Genomic DNA, 24686 nt, shown 5'->3' with positions numbered 1-24686 from the left:
TTTTTCCTTTTGAAGAGAAATATCATTGTGATGAGTAATAATTTGGGGTACATGCTTCTGCTTCCACTCCTTTTTGTAAGAAGAAGGAAGAGAGGTTCAGAATGATTTACTGGCAACCACCTAAAACTTGAGCTCCTGAATAACTTGCTGCTGACAACTTTAGATCGAAACAGTGATTATTTCCAGTGTGCACAAGTGTGGTGGAGTGTAGAGATCATGTATTTAACACAGCAACATAAAACATGGCACATTTTGTTGAATGTGAGGAGTTATTGCCAGTCAATGTTCTAAACATGGCTCCTGCTACCTGGCACAGCTGCCAAAAGTTGTCAGAAGACTCAGCAACTGGTGAATTAGTGGAGAAAGAAAGCTGTGACTTAAGGTATGGTTCTCACAAAACTTATATTAACTCTGTCCTGCAATAGCTCATATTTCTTGAATAGAAAACTTATAGTTTTATGCCGGGGTATCTGAAGTCAAAATTCAAACAACAGTGAAATTCCTGAGCATTATAAATTCAACATTTATATTTAGTCCCAATTAAGTCCCAATTAATTTAATTGTACCAAGTAATATCAACTGAAGACCATTAATCAAACAGTACTGAAGTGTTTCAGAAATGATGTCTTTGCTTCCTGATGTGTTCTCTCTTTTTAAATTTTTTTATTAAGTTAATGGAAAATATAAACCGAATTTACATGAATATGAAGGACTATTTCCGTACCAAAAAAACCCATCTGATTTTACTCTGAATTGAAATGGACATAAAGTATTATTTCCTTCTAAATTGCCAGCATTTCATCTACTGTCTACAATTGTCAGTCCCTAACTTCAGTCAGGATTCACTTTAAAGCCCTGGGGAGATTCTCCAGAACTTACTCTTTTTTGTTGAGGCTCCAGTCTTCACTTGATTGACATTTCATACTGCAACTTCCCCGTGTGTATTTGATATTCAAGGTGCTAATAGGTGTATCAGGATCATCCTTGTCTTGGCACTTGCAACAAGGTTCTATACACTATGTTTGTGTCTCAATTGATATAGTCACTCTACCTATTTTCTCACATTTGCCACATCTTCTTGCCTGAACTTTTCCCTTTGCTTACTTTAATTATTGACCCTTCTTTTATAATGCCCTTCTGCCTGGAATGATTCTCACTGTAATGTCCAACAGAGCAGGCTGTAGTTAATGTTAAGATGTTCCTTGAAAACTGTCCTCCTCAGAGTAATACTCTTTCGGTACTCAAATACCACAGCAGTATTAGGGCATGCCTTTAATCTCCTTCCTGAGGCAATCTGGAAAACTCTGTCTTCATCCAATTGTTTGAAACATGCTACTTTGCCTACAAATCCTACTCTGCTCCTTAAAGAACAGAGATGAAAGAAAACACTTGAAATCCAAACAGTAAATCCTCAGAGCAGAAATGTGGAATTAGGAAGATGAGCCCTTATTGTCCTTGCTGGGATTTTTTTCCATGTATTCAGCGTAATTCTGTCACTGGCTCACTGTGTGATCATAAAAACATTGCTTTGTCTTTTTTTTTATTCTTGTGAATACAGAGTTTTATAAAATGCTGTGAAAACTGAGAAAGAGGAGTCTCTGATTTTAAAGTCATTCATGTCTGAATTATTGTATTTATGACTGGTTTCCCTTGTGAAATTGGCACATTCTTTCTCTCCCCTAAGCCTTTATGATTATTTTTCTGCTTTCTGCCTCCCCTCCTTCTCTCTGTGTCATGGCATTGTATCACATTATACTTTTTAACATGCCATATTTTGAGACAAAACTAATATTACAGTCGTAATGCTCTATTGGCCTAAAAAGTTTATCAGGATGTTCCAGTGCTCTTCCAGCACAGCTTGCTATTTTAAACACTCGTCCAGCTGTGGATCCCTGTGGGGAGAAAGAATTTTCCTTTTAGTCTTTAGAGAACCTAGGTGTTAGGTACTGTCTGAAAGAAGCTGGTTTCACTTCACAGTGGAAATATTAACTGGGCTGCTTTGGGCAGAAAACTCTTGTTTTCCTCCTTAATGCTGCTAGAAATTCTGAAGCTTGAGGTGAAAGAATAAAGAAAGTTTGATATTGTCAGTTGAAAAGGTGGAGGCCAGGAGCTTCCTTCCAGAGCTTCCTTGCCTGGTTTATACCAAACACTGTCAGTACAGACCATAATTTGTAAGGAGAAAGCTGATCAATTTGGAATTGTAGTAGAGGATCTAACAAGGAACAAATTAAAAGGCTGTGTTCACTCTTGATTTCCTTCTTCCCTTTAGGGCTCACCCAAAGCCTTTTGAGGTTTGCTGCAGATTGAGTGAAACCCTACTGGTTGTCAGTGATGAGGAATAATGGGATTAAGTGAGGAAAGTTTTGCTTAAATAGTAGGAAAAACCTTTATAATCATAAGATCAATTGGGCCACAGAAGTGGCTGCCAAGAGGTGTGGTGAAATCTTTTTCACAGGAAATGTTCAAGTGAGGATTTGAACCTCAGCCATTTGCAAAGAGTTGGAGATATTGGAATTTGGCCACAGTATGTGGGTGTAGACTCTGATTTTTAGGAATAGCAAGAACTTACAGTGTTTCCTTCTCAAGCTGAACAATTACATGAAGATGTGCTGCTCTTCCATTGGATTAGTGCAACACAGAGTTTTGGGTTTTCTTGCCCTGAATTTGATATGCCTCTCATTGCATTCTGCTCCTAGTTCAGCATTCTGAAATGGGGGATAGAAAACTTTTGTTAGCATCTTTCAACCTGTATGGATGCTGTACCTGATATGCTGCTTCATAGATTCTGTCATGTTCCTGCAAGTCTGTGAGAAAGTATGATAGGAATGAAGAGCCTCTGAAGAAAACCAGCAAAACCATCCTTGGTTTTGCTGCTTCTGTAGTGATGGCTAATTCAGTTATTCCAAGAAGGCACATGTGTTTTGAATTTCAGTGTCAAATCTTGAAGTAACAGAATAAAATTCTCTCTCATTTATTTCACTTCTGCTTGTTTGTCAAGTTGAACAGTTGTTTTTGTTGGTGAATTTAAAGACTTCTCAGGTAGGTTCTGATTGTCACTGTTAGAGATAGGATGGTGGATTGAGCTGACCACCAGTCTGGCTCAGTAGAGCATTTCATGTGCTTTTATGTAAGACTCGTTCCCATTTCTAGCAAAGTATTATGTGGTGGTAACACAGTTACTGGGATGATGGATAGGATTGAAACTCAAATGCCTGGAGTAGGGAAATTTGAAAATTCCAGATGGGAAATTTAGAAGCAGCAAGAGAATGGAGTTAATGAAATCGAGCTTGTTTGATAATGAACATACCATGCTCAGATGTGAAAACAGCTGTCAGTAGCAGTGTATGATAGGTCAAAATATTTTTGCACAAAAATAAGCATGAAGCCAGGAGGTTATTCGTTCCCCTGAAGAATGTACTGGAGGATATTCCTCCTGTTTCTTGAGACATATATCTCTGTCTTTCTGCAGGAAACAAGATAGACCTATGGTGACTAGACGAGGAAAGATTTTGCTATGAATGAACACTTTCAGTAACCAGGGACAAAAGACTGACAAGAGGAAAATGAACTTCCTTACTCAGCATCATAGCTGCAAAATGTTATTTAGATGGTCTGCTGAGCCAAACACAAAAAAGTTATTTTTGTCTTCGTTATCCCTTTATGGTCAAAACTTCTTAGGGAGACTGAAAAAGAATTCTCTTTTTTAGTGTGATAGCAAAACAAATATATGAGTGTGAGGCATTTATTATTTATGCTGGAGTGAGACTCATACAGCTGAACTCACAGATCTGAAGTGCAATTTGTTACTCTTCCAGTAAGGAAAATCATCCTTGGAATTATGAACTGATCAGAGAAGATTCTGAAGAGAATATTAATGGTGATCAGCAGAAAGCTGAACGTAGAGTTGCTTTCATGGCTAATCAGTTTCTGCATATAACCTCTTTGGTAAATATTCAAGTGGAATTAATCCGGAATAAGGCAAAGGCCACCAATGCTACTTGTCTAGTCTTTTTCTCTTTTGTCTCCTGATATTCACAAGATTATGGTAAAATATCAGTATGTATGCAGAAATTAGACCAAAAACATTCCTGTGCTGAACACTCCCTGTGGATTGGTTAACAGGGGGACATGCAGCCTCCAGGGAGAACTTCCAGCAGCCTTTCAGTAAGCAGAGCTTATAAGAAAGATGGAGAAAGACATTTTACCAGGGCCTGTGATGACAGGACAAGGGCTAAAAGGTTTAAACTATAAGAAGCTAGACATTGAATGGGTAAAAGGAAGAGAGTTTTTTATGATGAGGGTGAAAAGGCACTGGAACAGGTTGGCCAGAGAAGTTGTAGATGCCTCATCCCTGCAAGTGTTCGAGGCCAGGCTGGATGGCGCTTTGAGGAGAAGCCCAGGTCTGGCAGAAAGATGTTCCTGCCTGTGGGAGGAGAGTCAGGACTAGATGATCTTTAAAAGTCATTGTTAACCCAAACCATTCCATGAGTGTGTAACATGGAGACTGGAGCTTAACTGCACTTCCAGTGGAGATGTGTTATTCAACTTTGAGCTTTGGAACTGTATGCACAAGGGATATTCCTGGTATTTGAGAACCCCTAAAAGGAGCTTACCAAGAGGTAATAATTGTCTGCTTCATGTTAAAGGGTGGTAAGTGAAGGAACAGGGATAGATCTTTCAAGGTTCAGGCATAGGCTTTATTCTTTAAAAGATAGCTTCTCATTGCAATTATCTCACCTGTATACAGAAGTGCAATCTATTCTGCAAGAAATCACCTTATGTCCTCTAACCGAGCTTGCTGTTCTGTTTCAGTCACTGTTAAATGAGCTGGACCGAAGCATGGGGCGATACCGAGATGAAGTAAACCTCAAAACAGCCATCATGTCCTTTATCAATGCTGTTCTGAATGCAGGTGCTGGTGAGGTGAGTCACTGTCCGGGAAATTCTTTCTGAAATGTTATGTTTAAATTAGTTTACCTTGGAAATAGTTAGTAGATTAAGTCACAAATCTTGTGGTAGTGGGTGGATATATTTTGTGGAAAATAATGCTTAATTGTTAAGATCAGTCTTAAAATTATGTCTTCCATATTATTTCATTTCGAGCTTCTTCAATATAGCATAGACTGCTTACACTGAAGTGATTACTTTGGGTTGTTTTTTGGTTGGTTGGTTGGTTTTTTGCTGTTTTGGTTGTGGAGGGTTTTTTTGTTTGTTTTAAGAACTGCAAAGCATTTACCTTTTTATTTCATCCTTTTTAGAAAATATTTTGGTTTACCTTCAGAAATGTTTTGAAATGTTTAGTTCTTTTGACTCAAAGCCAAAGTCAAAGCATTTTAATTTTAAAATATCAAGGGGAAACATTTCAGAAAAAAATCCCAGGTCCTAGTTGTTTTACTTTTGTTAGCAAGACTTCCTTTTGAATCTGAAGGATAGTTTAAACTAATTTATTACATTAGAAGTGTTGCTTTTGTGACATTAGCTTTTTTTTCTTTTTTTGGTTAAACCACAAAGGACAGCAAGCTCCTGAGAGCTATGTGACAATGTATTTGTCTCTATCTCTGGGAATCCTGTAGCATCCCACTGAATAGGTGTCAGAAGGTGTGTCAGAGTAGGTGATTTTATGTATATGGTCTTATGACAGATAAACAGGAAAAAATTAGGAGGAAGACTGCGATGCTGTTCATCTGTAAGCAGGAGAAGAACCTCTAATGGACTAGCAGGAAAAGTGCCAGTAGCTTCTGTTCCTCATGGAACAACATGGAGTGTGCTGTTCTTATGACAGCATATGCAAAACTCATAGTACATAAATGTACTTTTAAGTGAAATGGATGCAATGGCATTAATTCCTTTTTTGCTTACTTTACTGGAATTATTCATCCCGTGAATCTGGGGTCAGGATAGAGAATATTAAAAAGGGAAGAACTGAAATTTTAAGTAAATGTTTTTAAAATGTGATTGGCAGCTTTTGAAAACAAATAACTTGGATTTCCCCCATTTTTTAAGGACAATTTGGAGTTCCGATTGCATCTCCGATATGAGTTTCTAATGCTGGGAATTCAACCCGTCATTGACAAGCTCAGAGGACACGAGAATGCCACACTGGACAGGTAAGACTTATTTTCTGAGAACTGCTACTGATGAACAGAAAGACTTCTTAGAAACTCTTCTCTATTTCAGAGAGCTTATTCTGTCTCTTCTTGAAACTGACTCCATAAAAAAAAAAAAAGAAAATAAAGAAAAATTATCCTAAAATTAATATCAGCAGATGAAGTAGGAATGTACATACAAAGTTGGCAGAGGCTGTGGCAAAGGAGTTCCTCAACTGCTTTTTTTCTCAGTGGGGGATGGCAGTTAGAATGAAAAATACAAAAAGTATTCTAATTGTTTTCTCTTGAAGCAACACTGGAACAAAAGCCTGTCCTGGTAGGAGGCAGGGAAGCCAGTAGTTCATGGACTTCATTGTGACTGAGTATGTGTGGTCTAAGTGCAGGTTCTGAGTTTCCAAGTTGTATGACTACAGTTTGCTGCAGAGCTGGAACCAGGAATGGTGCTTTTGATCTGCAACATTATAAGCAAGAATAAGAAAATATGTCCTACAGATGATCTATATTGCTTTGGACAGTAACCAGGAGTGTTTAGGAGGGACTTAGTTGGATTTTACAAGTTAGGAGAATAACAGGTTTGAGAGGATCTCACATGCCTGGATTACAAAGACTCTTGTACCAGATCTGTACAGGGGAATGTACCACAGCCTTTCTCCACCTCACCTGCTGTGCTCCAGTCTCTGTGTAAGAAAACTCCAGATGGTCAAATGTGTCGCCCACCAGGTCACCCAGATCCAGACATAGTCATGCTGCTGTGCTTATCAATAGGCATACCTAGAGGCTGTTGAGAACTGATCCACTGAATGCATTTCTGCTTCGCTGCTTAAAAGAAACAACTTGTAATGATCCAATACCTGCCTAGCAAGTGTGGTGTGGACTTTTTAGAACTGTATTATCTCTGCAGGCATTGCATTCATCAAAAACAGAATATCCCTTTCCTGTTTTATGTTTGTCTTTTGCACCTTACCTCAACACAGTGTTACAGAGTTAAGAGAGTGTGTGCACCTCTGCCAGCCTTTTCTTTTGGCCTGTCACTGACCTCCTTGTCTTGCATACCTGTGGCAGCACTTCATGTAAGAAAGGCTTGCCAATTTCCACATGTTCTAGCTGAACTGAGGTTTTGCTGCTTCTCTAGTGACACATTAGTTTAAGTCTGAATCATGCCATGAACATTGCCAGATATTTTGTTATTCTATTTCCTCTTAGACATTTAGATTTCTTTGAGATGGTCAGAAATGAAGATGACCTGGAGCTTGCCAAGCGGTTTGACCTGGTAAGTTTTTCTTTGTAGTACCTAAACTGGCCAAAGCTGAACTTGCATCCAGTTGGGATGCTTCTTGCACCTTTCCTTTGTGCTCCCTAAAACTTGTGTTTGACTTTGATGCTAGGAGTGGCTGATGCTCTTGTTTTCACTGTTTCTCATTTAGCAAGCAGGAGATTTGCACTGTGTGAACAATGAAAACAGTGGTCACACAAAGGGCTTCTGATGAATATTTTTGATAAAAACTTCTTTCTTTTGTTTGCCTGAATGTTCAGGAGTGAAGGAAGTTCTCAACCATGCTCTCAGGTTCTCAGTCCTGATGATCTGGATGCCTTCTAGTTTCAGACATCCTCTTTGCTGGACTATGGGTGAAGTTTGGGCTATTTTCTGATATTCTTCCCAAGATCACATGTAACTCTGCTGACAACTGTTGCCTCAGAGCCTGTGGACAGGATCAGTATTTTAGAATCTGTTGCCTCAGAGCCTGTGGACAGGATCAGTATTTTAGAATATGTGGATTTTAAAGACTAACATAGAGACAGTCTCTAGCATCAATAAAAAGCTGCAGGGTCCTGAATGGTTTAATCCCCTCTTTCTCTGTGAACAGCTCTTGCTGCACACACAGATAGAGAACAACTGACCCTTTCTTGCTTAGCTTCTACTATTTGTGCCACCAGTTTCTAGGACCCAAATGTTTTGCTTGATCCAGAACAGTTCTTGGTGGCTTTGCATGGTTCCCACCTTTCTAGCCTTTTACTTTGGAGATCTTTTCTATACTGGATAGGGATGACAATGCTAGTGTCAAAGACCCTTGTGCCTGTTCCTGGAAGCTGCAGCTGGGCACGGCAGCAGACTTTGCAGAGGTCCACTTGCTGGAAATTTGCCTGTCTTTATATTGATTGGCTCTTTCACAGTTAATCAGGTTTTTACTGTGGATGGTTTTTCTCTTCTCTCACTTCAGATCCACATTGATACAAAAAGTGCCTCTCAGATGTTTGAGTTGATCAAGAAGAGATTGAAGCACACAGACGCCTATCCCTATTTGTTATCCATCCTCCAGCACTGCTTGCAGATGCCATGTGAGTACAGATTTACAGATTTCCAGAGCCAGGGGTATTGGAGAACTGGGAGAAATGCTGGTGTTCACAGATACCAGGGCACACACTGCCATTGTCTCCCATTCAGAACTTGGCTGTGGCTAAGGAACTTGATATCTTACACTGAAAAAATTTTTTGCAATACCTAGGGCAGCGGTTTGACCTCTCTGCACTTGTAAATAAAATTGAGTAGCTGAGACATTCCAGTTAGTCACTGACAGAGATTTTAATTATTTTAAATCAGAAGTTTTAAAAAAGAGTCCTTGTGCTATAGATCAGGGAATTTCCAGAAAGAGATAGCATTTGGAATATTAAAAAAAAGACACTGAAGATTTTTTTCTGGTGAAATATTACAGTACTGAAAGCTTTTCTGCCACTGGGAAATTCCACAGTAAGTCATCAGACTGCTATCTCATGGCAGTGCTTTAATGGAGAGCTCCCAAACACAAAGTGAAAAATAATAGTGGAATTTGCTTCCAAAGGAAGTGATAAGAATCTTCTTATTAACTGCAATAAAATAATTCAGTTATGCATCCAGAGTGTAACAGCAGGATCACTTAAGAACTACCTGCCTGGATCCTGTTAGGTATGAGGTGCTGGTCTTCCATGATTTCCGTCTGTATTTGAGCAGTCAAACCGAGTGGGAAACACGAGGGAGATGCACTGGGGTGTGTTTTTCAGCAAGCAATGTGACGTGTGGTATGTTCTCAGGCTCTCCTTAGATTCAGGTACAGCGATGCACAAATTTGGGCAATACTTTGTCTCAGTGTCCTCTTTGATATTACTCTTTAGAATAGAACTTGAGCTTTATGTATTGACTGGGATTTTTGGTAGCAGAAAGACCAAATCCTGTTAGGCCAGGGCAGGATTGTACTGGAGCAGTTTTAAAGAGCCTAAAGATCTAGGTATTGTAACTTTGAGAGTTGAGGTGGACTTCATGTTGCTCTGGCTCTTCTGTTTGGATATCCATGGGAACAGTACCTTTGGTTCACATTCTGTTCTTTATCTCTGCACTTTCCAGTCATGTTTGGATGAATTTTTCATGCCAGTTGAGTTTCACTGACCTGCAGATAACCAAGCATGCAGATAGAACATCTCATTGTTCCTACAGTGACCTCAACATCAAGCCCCAGAAAACACTGAGTGTTAGTTATCACAAAGGAATCCTTTTTATAGATGTTTAGTGTGCAATTTATAGCTAACCTGTCAGAAGGGTTGCATAGCCTGAATGTGCACATCAAGCACAAAGTTGCCTGTGCCTGCTATGAGCTGTCTCAGTATGCCAGGTGTTTGTAAATAAGCTGCTAGCAACTGTTCAGAGTTAGTCTTTGTGTTCTGTAATTCATCACACACAGGACTGAGATGAAAGGTGGGGAGGAAAGAATGCCAGTTTGTTGGCAGGTCTGAGCACTTTGGCATGGAATTGGAAGATCTCATGGGTTGGTCTTTTTTTCAATACAGATAAGAGGAATGGCGGAAACTTCCAGCAGTGGCAGCTGTTGGACAGAATACTCCAACAAATTGTTCTTCAGGATGAACGAGGAGATGATCCAGATATAGCTCCATTGGAAAACTTCAATGTCAAAAATATCATTAAAATGTAAGCTGCTTTATTATTGTTTATTTCTGTTATGCAGGTATAAGAATATGATCAGTATGTGGGTGCTTAAGAAATAAAATATCATATGTGAGGACTTCCTTATTTCAACTTACAGCTTCTCCTTGACCTGTTAAGTAGTTAAGTCTTCTAAGTAGTTTCCTTCTAATGACATCTTAGCTTGGCAGTATTTCCCTGCAAAGTCCTTGTATTTGACTTCTAGTAACTGTTATTCTGGTTAGAGGATCAGAAAAAATGCTCATGATTTTATAACAAGGCTTCCTCATGTGCCTTTTCTTTTTGAATTCAGGATGCTCATGAAAGCTTTCCTTGATAGTAAAAAGTTAAAATAATATCATATTTTCTATGTAGGTCCCATTCCTACTAATGAGCACATGGTTTAGAAAGATTCCAAATAGGGGAAAGCAGTCCCCACTTGGCACACAAAACCTCTTACCTCTTCATAAAATGTCTGTTTGCTCTCACCCACAGACTTGGTTGAGGGCATTACCATTATTTTTTCCCATAGGGTGCATCATTTGAGAAGTCTAGCTACATGAGCTGGCTCTCTTCTCAACTTCCCTGTTCTCAGTCCTTTTTTAGCCAAACTTTTGGATTCTTCATTTCATCCAACTGCCTCTGCAGGTAATTCATGGCCCATTACCCTTCCGAATTATCCACTGAAACGAACATTTATAGAACATAAGTCCTATATGAAACCAAATTCTCCTGTAGTAAAAATTTTACAGTTCCTTTTGTTATAGGTGTGAGCCAAAATCGAAACTGATTTCTTGTCATGGAAAAATACAGTGGTGTTGGATACCAGACTTCATTGTAGATTTCATGCCTGATCTTCCCTTTCTGCTTTCATAGCTACTCCTCATTCTGCATATCTAATCAATCCCCAGCATGCCCTGCATATTTTCTGTCAGTAATAGGAAATAGCTGTGCCAGTGTGAGATATGAGAATTGCCTTGTTACTGATGTATTACCCAATAAGAGAAGTGTTCTTCCTCCTTGTAAGAAAGAAAAAATAGAACTGCAGAGATTAGGAAAAAAAAAATGGCAACCTGATTTTATATTAAGGATGGGGTAATTTGTAACCCATAGCAGCTGTGATTATTTTAGTGATGACTTCTCTCTTTCAAAATAAGTAGACTTGGCACTTTGAGGGCATTACCTGAAGACAGGAATGTATCAGGAATTTCTTCCACAGCCATTCCTTTATCCCTTTTTATGACATTGAGTAAAAAGGCATCCTTTTCCTATTAGCTGTAGGCTAGGGAGCAGAATCTGGATCCAGAAGGACCACTGGCGTGATCCTGTATAAACTTGTACACTTACCAGGTTGCCTTTTGCTGATCACTTTGCAAAATGGCCACTTGCCTTTCAATCTGGGTAGCTCAGGAAAAGTTTAAATGATCTCATTTCCTCTTTCAGGCTGGTGAATGAAAATGAGGTCAAGCAGTGGAGGGATCAGGCAGAGAAGTTCCGGAAAGGTGAGTTCATCCTCTTTGCTTGCATAGGCAGAAACTGATCCCAGTTCATTCACAGAGCAGTGAGCAGCAGAGCTGGGCACAACTTTTCCTTTTGCAGACATTTTGTGTCATGGTGAACAGTTTATGTGTTTCACAGGATGGGGGTTCCTTCAGTCCTCACATGAAGTGATTTTACAGTCTAACTGAAACTTAAGCATTGCTGTCTTGATCACTGAAGGTCATTGTCAAGACAGTCAGGCTCTATTTTCTTTTTCTTGCTCTCATTTTACATCCCTGCTTGAGCTGACAGAAGTGTCAGCTTTATTTCAGCTTTATTAACCTACATCTCCCCAGGGACTGTTCATGAGCTTTGTTTCACCAGTCCCACTTGCATGTTCCCCCTAGACCATGCAGAGCTGATGAGCAGGCTAGAGAAGAAGGAGCGGGAATGTGAAACAAAGACCCAGGAGAAGGATGAAATGATGAAGACCCTGAACAAAATGAAGGACAAGCTGCAGAAGGAATCCCTGGAGCTGCGCCAGACCCGAGACCAGATGAATGATCTGGTGGCTCAGCTTAATGAGTTCTCGGTATGAGCCTGGGAGTCTTCCCCATCCTTGTTTAAAGGCTGCTAACTAGTGAATGATGAAAAAAAGCATGTTGTGCATGAAGCACATCTGTGGTCATAACAGAGAATACTTAGAAGCTGCTCAGCTTTTAGCTGAGACCAAAATCCCTGAGGTGGTGGTATAGAATGGTTCATGCATGGGCTTCTCCATTCCTTCTCCTCAGCCACGTTCCTTGCAGGAGCTGCTGAGGCACGTGTGTGCTCCTCCAGCCATAATTTTCACGTCTGAGTAGGGTGGCCCTGGTTATTATTTAGTGGAATAGAGAAAAATCTCCCTGATACAAAAGTATAGAAGAAACAGGATTCCTATCATGCTGCAAGAGCATCTGAACTATCTCAGGAAAAGTGACATTTGCAGATGCTCCTTCCTGTTTGGTGTTCCTTCTATCCCAGCAGTGTGTCTGAGCCACCAGAACTCAGCCGTGAGAAGTTAGATACTGCAGAAAGCCGATTCATTCCCTCCTCCCCTCTCCCACTTTACATTACTGAGGCCTAATGACAGGTATTCAGTGTTTCAAACCCTTAACTTTTAAACCCAGGAGTTCAAAAGTTCATAAGAGTGAACTTTTCTCTTTTTTCATACATAAGGAGAAAATAATACATTTTGGCTTCTTTTACTAGCTTTTTGTTTTTCTGAGCCATTTATGGTTCCTTTTTCAAGCTCTTCTCCACAGCTCCATGGGCTTGAAACTTTCTCTTAAATGAAAGCTGAGATTCCTCCCTTTATTGCATGGCTTTGAGTGCAGGAGGCTTTAAAGAAAACATCAAATATTTTGAGAGTCATAATAAAATCACATCAGCTGGCAACATGGAGTTACTGTGCCTTTTAAACTGTTTGCTTTCTTTTTCTCTGTTTTTTATTTTCCAGCAAGGGGGCAGCATTTCCTTCCCACCCCCACCACCCCCTCCTCCAGGTGGCCCATTAGCTTTGTCCTCTTCTCATATGTCTGAGAATTTGCCACCACTGCCACCTCCTCTGCCTTTCTCCAGCTGTCCCCCACCTCCTGCTCCACCACCTCCACCAGGAGGACCTCCTCCTCCACCAGGAGCACCACCTTTCTTCAGCATGGGAGTGCCACCCCCTTCCACAACCACCTTCAGCACCAGTGGCCCCAGTCTGAAGAAGAAATCTATCCCACAGCCTTCACATCCACTGAAATCCTTCAACTGGGCTAAGCTGAGTGAGGTAAGAAACTGCATTACTCAATTGATTTACTTTCTGAGTATACCCCGGTGTTGATTAATGCCATGAAATGCAAAGTGGCATAGAAACAAGTGGCCTTCTGTGGGCTGTGGTCAATAGGAGTCATTAATTGTATTTAGGGAGTCTCCCCAGTTCTCCATCATGCAGCACATCCCCTGTGATAGATTGAGCTGCATAGGTGTGGCCATGCAAATGGTCTGGTCAAGCAAAGCTGTAGTGGGGCTGAATACCTAAGTGAGAGCTGGACATCTCCAGGACTGGTGTGCCAGAGCTGCCCTCACTTGTACACCAGGGAAAAGGGTGACCAGAGGCAATGTGGGCAAAACATGGTGAGAGCCATCTGGAAAAACATCCAGCCACCTCTACTCTGGAAGGAGCCATCACCAAGGAGAGAAAGGTGTCCTGATTCTCCTCACTGTTTGCTCATGGCCATGAGGGAAGCTGCCTCTCTCCTTGAATGGTTATAACTCTGTCTGTAGGTGATAAAACTCCAGATTGGCAAAAACAAAACAACAAACCCCAGAGGACTTGGATTCTTCCTGTTGCACTCATTTTTCTTCTGACTTGGTTGTGTCTCCTTCTCCTTCACTTCTCTCTCATCCTTCTCTCTCTTTTTCCCTTATTCTTTTCCCTCCTCTTCTCTTTAGGTCTTAATTTTTTTAACTGATTTAGGAAAAAAAAAATGTCTGTGTTGAGTTTGGATTTCTGCCTAGAAACCCAGGTTCTCTTTTAGACTGAAACTCACCCAGGGCCCAACTCCGGCATTTGGAATGAGTGTCCAGGGACTTCTGGAATGCCACAAGAATTCTCTCTCCCCCTCTCCTCTTTTCTTTAAAATAAAGTGAAGTGAAATATTTGCTGCACCGTCTGTGCTTGTCTGTCAAGGCCACGTGGGGGGTGTGGGAGAGAATGTAAGGACGAGGATTTATTTTCCTTTGCAGAACATGGAACTTAGTGCTCCGAAGAAAAGAAATAATAACTAATACATGTATATATATGAATTTATATGAAAAAGAGAGGGTCACAGGTGTTTCTGTTTAGTGTACAGTAACTGTAGGCTTATCCTGCCCTCTGGATAAGAGTGAAGGCAGCTGTGCTAATAAAATTGAAGACCTGGGTGGTGAGATGGCTAAAAGACACTATTTTGAGGATGGCAAAATATTTGGGAAAAGGGGCATGAGAGGGTGGGGCCCTAATTTTGGAGTGTCTACCAGTGTTAGTGTTTTGAACCTGGTATGGTGTCTGCAAAAGGGCAGAGGTTGTGGTGTCAATGCAGGTGTCTCATGCTGTTACTTGGGTTGCACTGTATTATGGAATTATTTAATTTCACTGACTGCTGGAGAAGCTGATATGTTTTGGTCATCTTCCTCATTTATCCTAGATTTCCTGCTTTGGTATCTTTCTATTCACATGGATATGAATCTTGTGAGCACAAAGTCACAAGTAGGTTGGATGGGCTTTGTCATGCCTTTGGTTACCTTTGCTGCACTTCTGAACTGAGCTGTCAGAGTAGCCAGACTGGAATGAGTGAGGACTCAAAACAAGCACACTGTCTGGGAGCAGCACATCTTGAGTATTTGAGCCTGGGAAACTGAGGCTTGGAAGTGTGCACAGTATTTTTGTGGTTTGTGGTAGGGTTTAACTTCCAGTTCACAAGAATACAATTTTTCTTCACAAAAACATTTTGAGGAACAATACATGAAACACTGCAAGGTGAGGGAACACAGCATTGGAAACTGCTGTTCATAAAGTTAGGGATGCAAGTAGGTATTCAAATATTCATATCTTAGTTATCTCTGCATACTGTTTAGATCACCTCTCTCTAAGCAGTTAGTACAGAATCTCTCTCACTGAGGCAGCCCACAAGCGAGCAAACTCCTCTCTGTCCCTGCAGCCTGCCTCTAGGCAGTGAGGGAAAGCCAACAGAGGCCAACAGGAGTGTGGACAAGGCTGGCTGAGAGGGATTTGTCTGCAATATACTTTCTCAGTAGTGGAATCAAGGCTGTTCTCGAGGGCAGTTCATGTGACACCTTTTTTTTCCGATGCTGACTTTGTCTTTGGAAGAAAAGAACTGAGCTGCTGGGTATTGGGAGAAATATCAAATGCAGTCAGGCTCTTAGCAGTTGACAATAACAGATTGTCCACAGTTCCCATGGGCACCACAAGAAAAAGTTTGACTGGAAGGGATGTATGCTTCTAACAAGGAAACTCCAACAGCCCACTAATTTCCATTGAGAATTAAGGACTTTGTGCTAGTTTTGATGTAAGCTAATGACCAGTGGCAAAGACATTTGGATGCCTGCATGGTCTGAGTTCTGATGAAGCCCTTCCACACCACAGCTCCATTCATACAGCACTGTGACATTGTTTGTGAGTTCCATTCATACAGCACTACAGTAGTGCTGGTGCCAAGGATCTCTGTTTTTTAAGAAAAAGATATTGCAATATAACCACTGTAATATCCTGGAAAGATTCCGTTCTTTGTTTCTGGGCAGCAAAGCTCTCACTCTGAGTTTCACACAACACCAAAGGTCAATCAGAGACCAAACATTTATGGTTAATCCACGCAATGGACTGGTTTCAAGAAAATTGGAAGTGTGGGCTAATAGTTACCTATTTGATAAATATAAACATTGATTTGAAGTTCTCAGAATAAATCAAGTCAGCCTTCAACTGCTCTGCTTCTTATCTCATGTCTGGAGAAGCAGCTTCCCATCAAGTGTCCTGGTAATGACTCTCATCAGTGATGTCAGAGAGGCTTTCTTTAACCAGCCCTAAATAGACCTGACTGAAATAGTTTCATAAGAAAGGTATTTGTTCTATATGCCATATAGGAGTTTTTTAAAAAGCCCAAAACACACACACATAAAAACAAATCAAAACCACCAAATCAAAATTTCCAAAACGGTCAGTCACATAAACAGAAAATGTTCATTTTGACACTTATTTTTAAAAAAATGTTTCTATAATGTTATCAATGATTCTGATTTCTGGAACTTTTTTCCTAAAAACAGACTGAGGTTTATGGCATAAAATAATGGACTGCTGCTAGAGATTCAAAGTTAATGGAAAGAGTTTTCCAAAATTTCATTTTGAAGCTACCCATAATAGCTTCAATAGTGGTGGTGCCTAGGCCTACAATGTAATAAAATAGCTGACTTGATTAAAAAACAGGCAAAAAAATACAGCTTTTGCTTGAAGTGGATTTTTCTCACACTAAAGTAATGATCTAATAGTAAGATAAAAACTTAGAAAATGTGCTGTGTTCATATCACTTTTCAGATTCATAATGGAATTCTTAATTAAAACTTTAAGTTGCTTCCACTTTTCTGGCTAGTATTCTACAAATATTAACCTGCTAATAAGCAGGATTGCCTGTTGCAGTATCCACTGAGCACTCATCTTTTCCGTGGTTTCTCTGAATCTGCAGCTCAAACAGAGGTACTGTAGGTTCTCACTCATGCTGTGAAGTTACTGAGGCACGATGGACTTTGATGCCTTCCAGAATATCATTATTTATCTATCAGGGTAAATAAAATTATCCTTTAGGTGTAGCAGAGGACAGCTTGGTATGATTTGCAGTGCCATGAAACTCTGCTATTTTCTAGTGTCGTTAGGGCTGTCAGCAAGCTGGGATTCACTATAAAGGTGGAATGATGCAACTGCTACAGCGAGTGAATTGTTAAATGCAACATACCAAAAACTCAGCTTGATGGAGCAAATGCTTTGTCAATACTTTTTCTCATAATAAGATGTTTCCTGACCTGATACGTGTGACCATTCCATTAGACGATGCTGGGAAGTACAGTTCACAGGGTTTGGTTCTCTAAGTGGGCCAAAATTTTCCAAAGCACAGGAACCACAGATCGTGGAAGACTTGTAGAATGCATCAATGAATGAATAAACAAATAAATGACAATGGAGAGAAAAACATTACAGATAAAATGATTTCTCTTTTTCTTTTAGTTTCTTTTTTTTTTTCATTCTAGGGGAAGAGAAGGAAAAAAAAAAAGAAAAGAAGGAATAAAGGATTTGTTTTTAAATTGTTATTTAGGAGACCATAAATATTTTTATGGTGCTGAGGGAATAATTTATCATAGCAACCACATTATGAAGTCTGTTTCTCTTAAAATACTCTGTCTTCTCTGGCTGATGACAAGAAACTATCAGCCAGTTAATCCATAACTGTGTAAACTGTGTATGAAGAGTTCAGTCCAGGAAGTTATCTGGCAGCAACATTAAAATTTTCAAGGATGGAGATTATAGTAGAAATAGAAGGAACAGGCCATTGCAAATGTTAAATTGTTTATACCTCTGCCTGCCTTGATTTTTCTTTGACTGCATTAGCCCTAAAATTGGATTGCTTTGGTCAAAGTTCTGTTTGTACACACCATTGCAATGGATGCTGCTTTGGAATTTGTCTTTCTGCTACAAGTCACATACAAACCATCCTGTACAGAACCAGATTCAACCAAGCTCTTAAAATGAATCTGAATTGAAGTTGGAATTATTTTCATTGGGTTGTTTTCCTGGGAAAGCCGGGGGAGAACTACTCTCTGCAGTCCTTTTCTGAGTCCCAGACCTTCCTGTTTTGGCACCTTTGCAGTTCATTCAGACTAGACTATTCTGTAGGACTTTTTCACTGTTCTTGCCATTAGTGAGGAAACCTCACTCCCATGAGATTTTTGCAGCTGGACAGGTAGATGGGCAAGACTCATGAGGAGCTGTCTTGAGTCACATCCAGCCTCTGCCAAACACAGCATACAGCTTTTTGGGATCCTCAGGGCTCTATCCCCGTGATGACTCTGAGGACTCCTGTCAACCATTTCAGTGCTTGATTGGACAGTCTGAAACAGCGAGGCTCTCAGAGAACTGCTCTGCTGTTCAAATACATCCCTCAGGATTTATAATTCATGGTTTACAAAGCCAACCTGGAAATTGAATGAGAATGATCACTCTGCCTGGATGCTTCTGGCTAAGATTGGCAGTGGAGTTCAGGGCTAGGATAAAAAGAAAATTAATTTTGTCTCCTATTGCTTTGGCTGAGATGAGCCTCTCAGACTTGTTTGCCGTGTTACAGTCACATGTTCTTCCTGCTATGAAAGAGCCACGCTGATTGCAAGGGGTGATACAGTGATAGTGGTGAGCCTGCTCAGGGATGGGTGCTGCTCCCATCTAGGATATGCCCTCACTGTGAATAGCACTGCAGACACCCCTCCTTACCCTCTGGCACTCACAGGCTGCCTCTGGAGAAAGGGTGTTGGTTTTCCTCCACAGTGTCTGCCCTGCCAGGAATTTCCTCCAGAACACTTCACACTTTTATTTCCCCCTCATTTTATCCTCCTCAGTTTTTTTCCCTTGCTCCTTGAGCCTTGTGGCTTAGCACATTTCCCTCATTCCTTTTGATGACTCTGAATGGGAAGTAGAGCCTGTTCCTAATTAGTTCTGATAATGAAGTGCTAACACACTTTGCTGTGTAGGTACAAGTCAGATTCTTCAGAGCTGGAACCTGTGTGTGTGGTTTCATTGCTATTGCTTGTGGTCCCTGGCTTTCTCTGCATCACTGTCCAGCTGGCTCTTTATCTCCTGGGATTTGCTCAGGTCTTTTTTTTACAAGTCTTTTTGTCCATTTCTTATTTCTTTTAATCAGCATTTTCATTATTTTTGCAGTTAATAAAGTACAATAAATGCACATGTAGTAAACTAAATGAACTAAGAATAGTGGTGTCAGTGGTGTGATGAGCACCCAAAGCTTGTCCCACACAAATGCACCGTAAGCGTCAGTAGGAAGGAGAAGGTAGTTTGATCTTTGTGTCCTCTGCCAGAAAAGATATCTGTCCTGAGAATGTCAGCAGGACACCCAAGACCTTCACTGAGTATAGGATGATTGCCAGTTAGCTAATTTGTGTACTTGAGGAGCCTGTTTGTTCTGGGTTTGATGGGCAGCAAGTAGGAGTAGAAGTCTGTGCCAGTCTCCCTCCATGCTAATTATCTGCCAAACAGCTAGGATTCCTGGCATTAGGGATAATGTATCATCATGAGGGTTGTGAACATTTCCAGTTACTGGGAATGATGCTGTTTCAGGGATCTGGGTATAGTTTGTGTCTATCTGGCTTGACAAAGACCTCATGTAGACAAGGCAGTTCATGTAATAGGAAACAATTAGACTTCAAAGACTCAAAGGCTTAAAAGTAAAATAAAATAATAATTTAAACTACTTTCACAGGCAGACATAATGAAAGCCACACACCCTTTAGGCTTTACAAAAGATCCTGGAAAAATTTGCAACAGAGAAGATGTGTCTGGGGTTTGTCATGCATCAGTGCTTTTCCTAAGCTTTTTGCTCCTGATGGTAACACTCCTTTCAGCATGACCACAATCGTTGTGTTAGACAGATGGCCACTCTTGAAAGGAAATATGCTGTGGGATCACGGATAATACTTGAGATGTGGTCTGCTAGTCTTGGAATGTGTCTTTTCATTAGAGGCTTGCTATGATGAAAACTACAAAATAGTATTTTAAAACAAACAAAACCCAAACAAACAAAAAAACCAAACCAAAAACCAAAAATGAATCACTATTTTTTCTCCTCTGACTCTTGAAACAAAGTGTGTCCTCTAAAATGACAGCAGCAGTAGATAGCAGTGTGACCAGTAAGAAGAAAAGAAAATGATTTATCCAAATGGGATTGGATGTCCAAGCTAGACACTTTTGCTATCTAGTTAAAATATGTTCTTTCTTTTTAGGAGAGGATCCATGGCACAATCTGGAATGAGATTGATGATTTAAAGGCATTCAAGGTGCTGGATCTAGAAGATTTTGAAAAGATGTTCTCCGCATATCAGAGGCACCAGGTAGGAGTGAACTCTTCCATAACTTTTCTGTCTTGAATTTCTGGAGGAGAAATGAATACACAACAGTGGTCTGAGCCCTTGGCCACCTGCAGTCAGGCTGCATCACTTGATGCTCTGCCACTGTTCAGAAAATCTGAAGAGCAGAAGAAGTTGGGATGGCCACACGGGGCAGGGTCTAAACTTCTGGTATGGATATACTTCATACTCATGGGCAGCTTTCCGCACCTACCAACAGGTAATGCTCTAGTTAATGTCACTGGCCACTGACTTCTAAAAGCTGTGGACTGACTTCTAAAAGCTGTGGAGCTTTATATTTATATTTGCATGTCAAACTTCCTGTTTCTCCCATTCATCCAGAGAAAAAAGGTTGTACTTCCCTGAGTGCTGAGCAGGGTGACTGTATTAGCTGTCTTTCATTTTGTCTGTTTTTTCTTAAACAGCCAGCTGCCTGAAGTGGTTAGGTGACAGAAATGGTCTGAATTACAGATTATAGAACAAACAGCATACTTTAAAAGTGGCCATTTATTAGAATGTCTTTTTTCCCTCCTCTTTTTCTTGGAAAGCAAGTCACTTTCAACCTGTCTATCTCCACTGAATGAGATTTAGCAGCAGATGGATTGTACTTTCACTCCTTGAACTCCCCCAGCTTCCCTTTGCTTTTGGACTATTTTCAGTGTTTTATATGCTGCAGAACTGGATCATTACTCTGAAGTTTTAGGAAAAGACACAGACCCAACTGTCATAAACAACCTTTATGATTATTCCTTACAGTGATGATAGCTACTTCATTAACTGACTCAGTACCTTAAAATTAACAATCCAACCCCTTGTGTTTGGAATTTCCATCTTCTCCCTTCTCTCTTTTATTTTCTTTCTAATCCAATAAACATAATGAATAACTCTTCTTATTTATGAGCTCACAGCCACATGGATAAGCTGTGAAGAATGTGATATTAACTGTTGCATGATGAGATTTCATTTCTCATTCTGTTTCTGCAAGTAGCTGATACTGTTTCAGTGGGTCCCTTTCTCTTTCTGTAAATCACATTCCTTGAAAGAAGAACTTAGTTCCCAGAAGGGAAGAAAGGCACACAAAACTTCAGTGCTGTTAGAAGATTGGATTTAGACCCTGTCCCAAGAGCTTCTGTTCCAATGTTTCAGGTGCAAACCTTGCAGCTTCCTCACTAGGAATGACCTTGCAAAGCCTTGCTTCCTTTTGTCCCCAAAAACCAAAGCCAAAGCTGTCCTGGTCTCAGTTAGAATCATAATATTTATGACTATGTTACCAATCACTGGAAGGCAGCCTGAGCTATTCAGCCATAAACTAACCTGACCCTTACCCCTGCCTCCGTTGGTCTCCGAGCTGTACTCTTCCATCCTCATTAAACACACTTTATGACAGTGGCTCCAGACATTAGAGTAACACTTATGTAAGCTTCTTGTATTTTTGTGCAGTTAGACATCTTGCTGCCCTTACAGCTTTTGTTGAGGTTTTTACATTATTTTGTTGGGGTTTTTTTCTCCTTAAATATTTTGTTGTTACTTTACATGATACTTCTTCCTGTTTCATCCATACTTGCTTCAATGTGAACTCGATTCCAATCAACAAGTCCTCATCGATTTTCTTTTTTTTTTTTTAAAGATCAAGCAACCAAAATTACTTTTGAATTAAAAATTTATGAGAATTTTTTCAGTTCACATTTAGTCTTTTTTCCTCTTTTACTTTCGGAAATGTTCCACTCTGACCAAGTATGTGTTTTCTCTGGGTTTGTGACTTTTAAACTTCATCCAGGTTTGTGACTTTTAAACTTCATCCAAATGTCTGTAAAGAAAAATGTCAATGCAAAGCCATGCTCTTTTGCATCTGAAATGTTGAATGGGTAGAGATAAAGACTTTTCTTTCTTTGCTGTTATTAACATGACCTTCATGTTTTTTCCAGTTTCATTTACATTAAACAATTTTTCTGTTTTCAATTTTGTTAATGACAGAGGGTCTCTTCTCCTCTCTCAAGCCCAGTCTGTCCTTTTTGGTGGCTGTGAGGGAAAGCAAAATTGTCCACTGTACAGAATGCTGGACCAAGTATTCTTACACTTGTCTTTTGACCTTGCTCTAATCTTACTGTGTAATATTGACCTTTTGATTCAGTATAGCTGATGTTTTCCTGGAGTAATGAGTAAGTCATGAAATAGTTTGAGTCTGTCTTCCAGAAGTGCTGTACCGCCTCTTTGGTGGTTACTGAGCGCTTTCAAAATGCTTGGCTACAAGTTGTTAAAGGGTATAACGTGCCATTGAAACAAGTTGTTGCTTGTTATGCTTGTTAATACCCACAAACTGTGCCTGTGCATCAGGAGAGGAGAACTGACCCTCAAGTTATAACCTTGGCAGTTCTTTCAGTAAGGCTCTGGACTGGATTTATGAAGGTATTTAAGCATTATCCTCGTTAATATTTAAAGACCTAAAAGATTTATGCTTTGGAGACCAAATTTATTATTTTCATAAAAGACCTAGGGCTCTTAGTTCTGTGACATCTGCTGATTTAAAATATGCCAAGAGATGCTGAAATACCTTTGAACCATCTGGGCCAGTATTACTTGCTAAGCATTATATGCTCTTAGAAAATAGTGTGTGTCTAAATTCAGCTGCCTTGTTAAACTTGGTACCTTTCTTTGTGCTAATTTTTGGCATGTTTCCTTCTTCGTTATTTGCGACTGCTGCCTGCATAGGACCTGCTAACTAACCCCTCCTCCTGTAAGCAGGTGAGTATCATTGTCTGCTTCCTGGTCCTCTTGCCATGTGTGTGAAGGTGAAGTCCTGGACCATGCCATTGTGGGGTCACTGCTCATGCTGCTCTTTCATATGCCCTTGCACTCTGCTTTCTTAATGGGAAAGGTGGTACAGATAATTCTTTTAGCTGTACTATCTCTGTGATAGGAGGTAGTTCTTGTTCTTTCACTTGCTTATATCTCACTGCTGGTGTCTGTAGTCCCTTTTTTTATGATCCTCAGGAAAAAGGGACAAAGAAGAAAGTCAGTGTCAACTCTTCCTTAACCAAAGTAATACTCTCTTAAGAGGAGAACAAAAGGGTCTCTCAGGGAGCCTTTTCTCCCACTGTTGCTATTTCTGTTCTGTCTGCTTTGTTCAGTACTGAAGTCTTCAGATGCACTTGCTAGCCACAGACTTTCTGATAAAGGAAATATTTCTTTGCATAGAACTGGGCACTTTGGCAGAAGGATTTGTGCCATCTGAGGGGCAGAAGTGTTCCAAATGGACAGCTGAAACCCTCAGAAAATTCAGCAAAATATTAAAATGGTGTTTAGATAGAGATATTAGGTTACGTACATGTCTTTAAACTGGCTATATCTCAAGCAAAATTGTTGGCAATAATTTTGGTAAGAGTGATGCTATCAGGCAAGGATTGATCAGATATGATCATATGATCTCTGGTGGTTTCAGAAGAAATTAGTTCTCACCATGAGTGCTCAGGTATTTGGGAAGTCTGTTCACAACTTTTGCCACATGGGGGTGGCTAACGTGGCAGCATATCAAAACAAGTCAATATGGGAGATGTAGTTTTCTGAAGTATTGATAATTGCCAGAAGCTAGGGTGCTGCCATGGTAGGAGTCCTCAGCTAACCAAAATCAAATTGTATTTGAAGCAAGGCACCAGTGTGATGAACACAATCCATATGTATAGTTGTTTCAGCACTGAAATTTTAGTTGCATTTTGAGTTTGCAACTAAAATATGAAATCTGAAATATTCTTTGAGTACATTAACATAGTGTTATCCCAGATGAGACATCAGTAAAGGATGATGGCATAAAACTTAGTCATCTTGGCTGTCAGGTTGACACCAGCTCCAAGTGTTCTTGTGTTCAGGGCTTGGGTTCTCACACAAAAGCTAGTTGCCACTGCCCCTTTGCTCCTCTCTTTCTGTGTCTGAGAAAATATGGATAGTCCACATGCAATCTGTTTTCCTTGAATTAAGCTTGGAATCTGGCTTTGGTAAAACCTGAGGCTTCATCTGCTTTTGCTTACACATGACTCCAAGTAGCTATAAATACCTCTCTCCTCAATATGAGTTGAAGAGGATATATTTCTAGCTGAATCTAGGCCTTATGACCAGGGAGTGGGCCATGTCTGAATAGTTCAAGTTATTCATCTGTGTTCAACCCTGTGGGTTGGGGAATTGGAAATGGCATTATATCAATTCCTGCTGGATGGCTTTAAAGAAAGCTGGCTAAACCCCTGCCTCACATACATAGCCAAAGACTGAAACATTTTTTCCCTTGGGATGGATGCTTGTCACTATCCAGGTGTCCTTGTCTGCAAATATTAGCTAGTGAGGAACAATGAAGCTTTTAAACCAAGACCACAGACCAGCAAGTAGCTTTCTTCCTTTCAACAGCTCCCCATCTCCATATTCCCCTGTCTTCCTCCCCACAAACTGAGAAAACTTTAAAA

General features: G+C 40.2%; 1 protein-coding gene across 2 annotated transcripts in view; it reads left to right on the top strand.

Moving 5' to 3' along the window:
• DAAM2 (dishevelled associated activator of morphogenesis 2) overlaps window positions 1–24686 on the top strand; it is a 175368-nt gene that overhangs the window by 113989 nt on the left and 36693 nt on the right. Inside the window, exons 7-16 of one of the 2 annotated variants that reach the window (XM_054279568.1) lie at window positions 4813–4923; window positions 6004–6107; window positions 7311–7377; window positions 8327–8444; window positions 9924–10062; window positions 11500–11558; window positions 11943–12127; window positions 13034–13351; window positions 20116–20223; window positions 22948–22980. In XM_054279568.1, the coding sequence (XP_054135543.1) occupies window positions 4813–4923; window positions 6004–6107; window positions 7311–7377; window positions 8327–8444; window positions 9924–10062; window positions 11500–11558; window positions 11943–12127; window positions 13034–13351; window positions 20116–20223; window positions 22948–22980 (1242 nt within the window). The remainder of the gene's footprint in view (window positions 1–4812; window positions 4924–6003; window positions 6108–7310; window positions 7378–8326; window positions 8445–9923; window positions 10063–11499; window positions 11559–11942; window positions 12128–13033; window positions 13352–20115; window positions 20224–22947; window positions 22981–24686) is intronic. The other variant, XM_054279569.1, reaches the window with a different exon arrangement.

This window comes from Melozone crissalis, unplaced genomic scaffold (genome assembly GCF_028551555.1).
Source record: "Melozone crissalis strain CALT ecotype California unplaced genomic scaffold, PUWL_Pcris_2 ptg000027l_1, whole genome shotgun sequence".
Taxonomy (NCBI): Eukaryota; Metazoa; Chordata; class Aves; order Passeriformes; family Passerellidae; genus Melozone; species Melozone crissalis.
The sequence above is the reverse complement of the archived record's forward strand: the minus strand, read 5'-3'. Positions and strand labels throughout refer to the sequence as shown.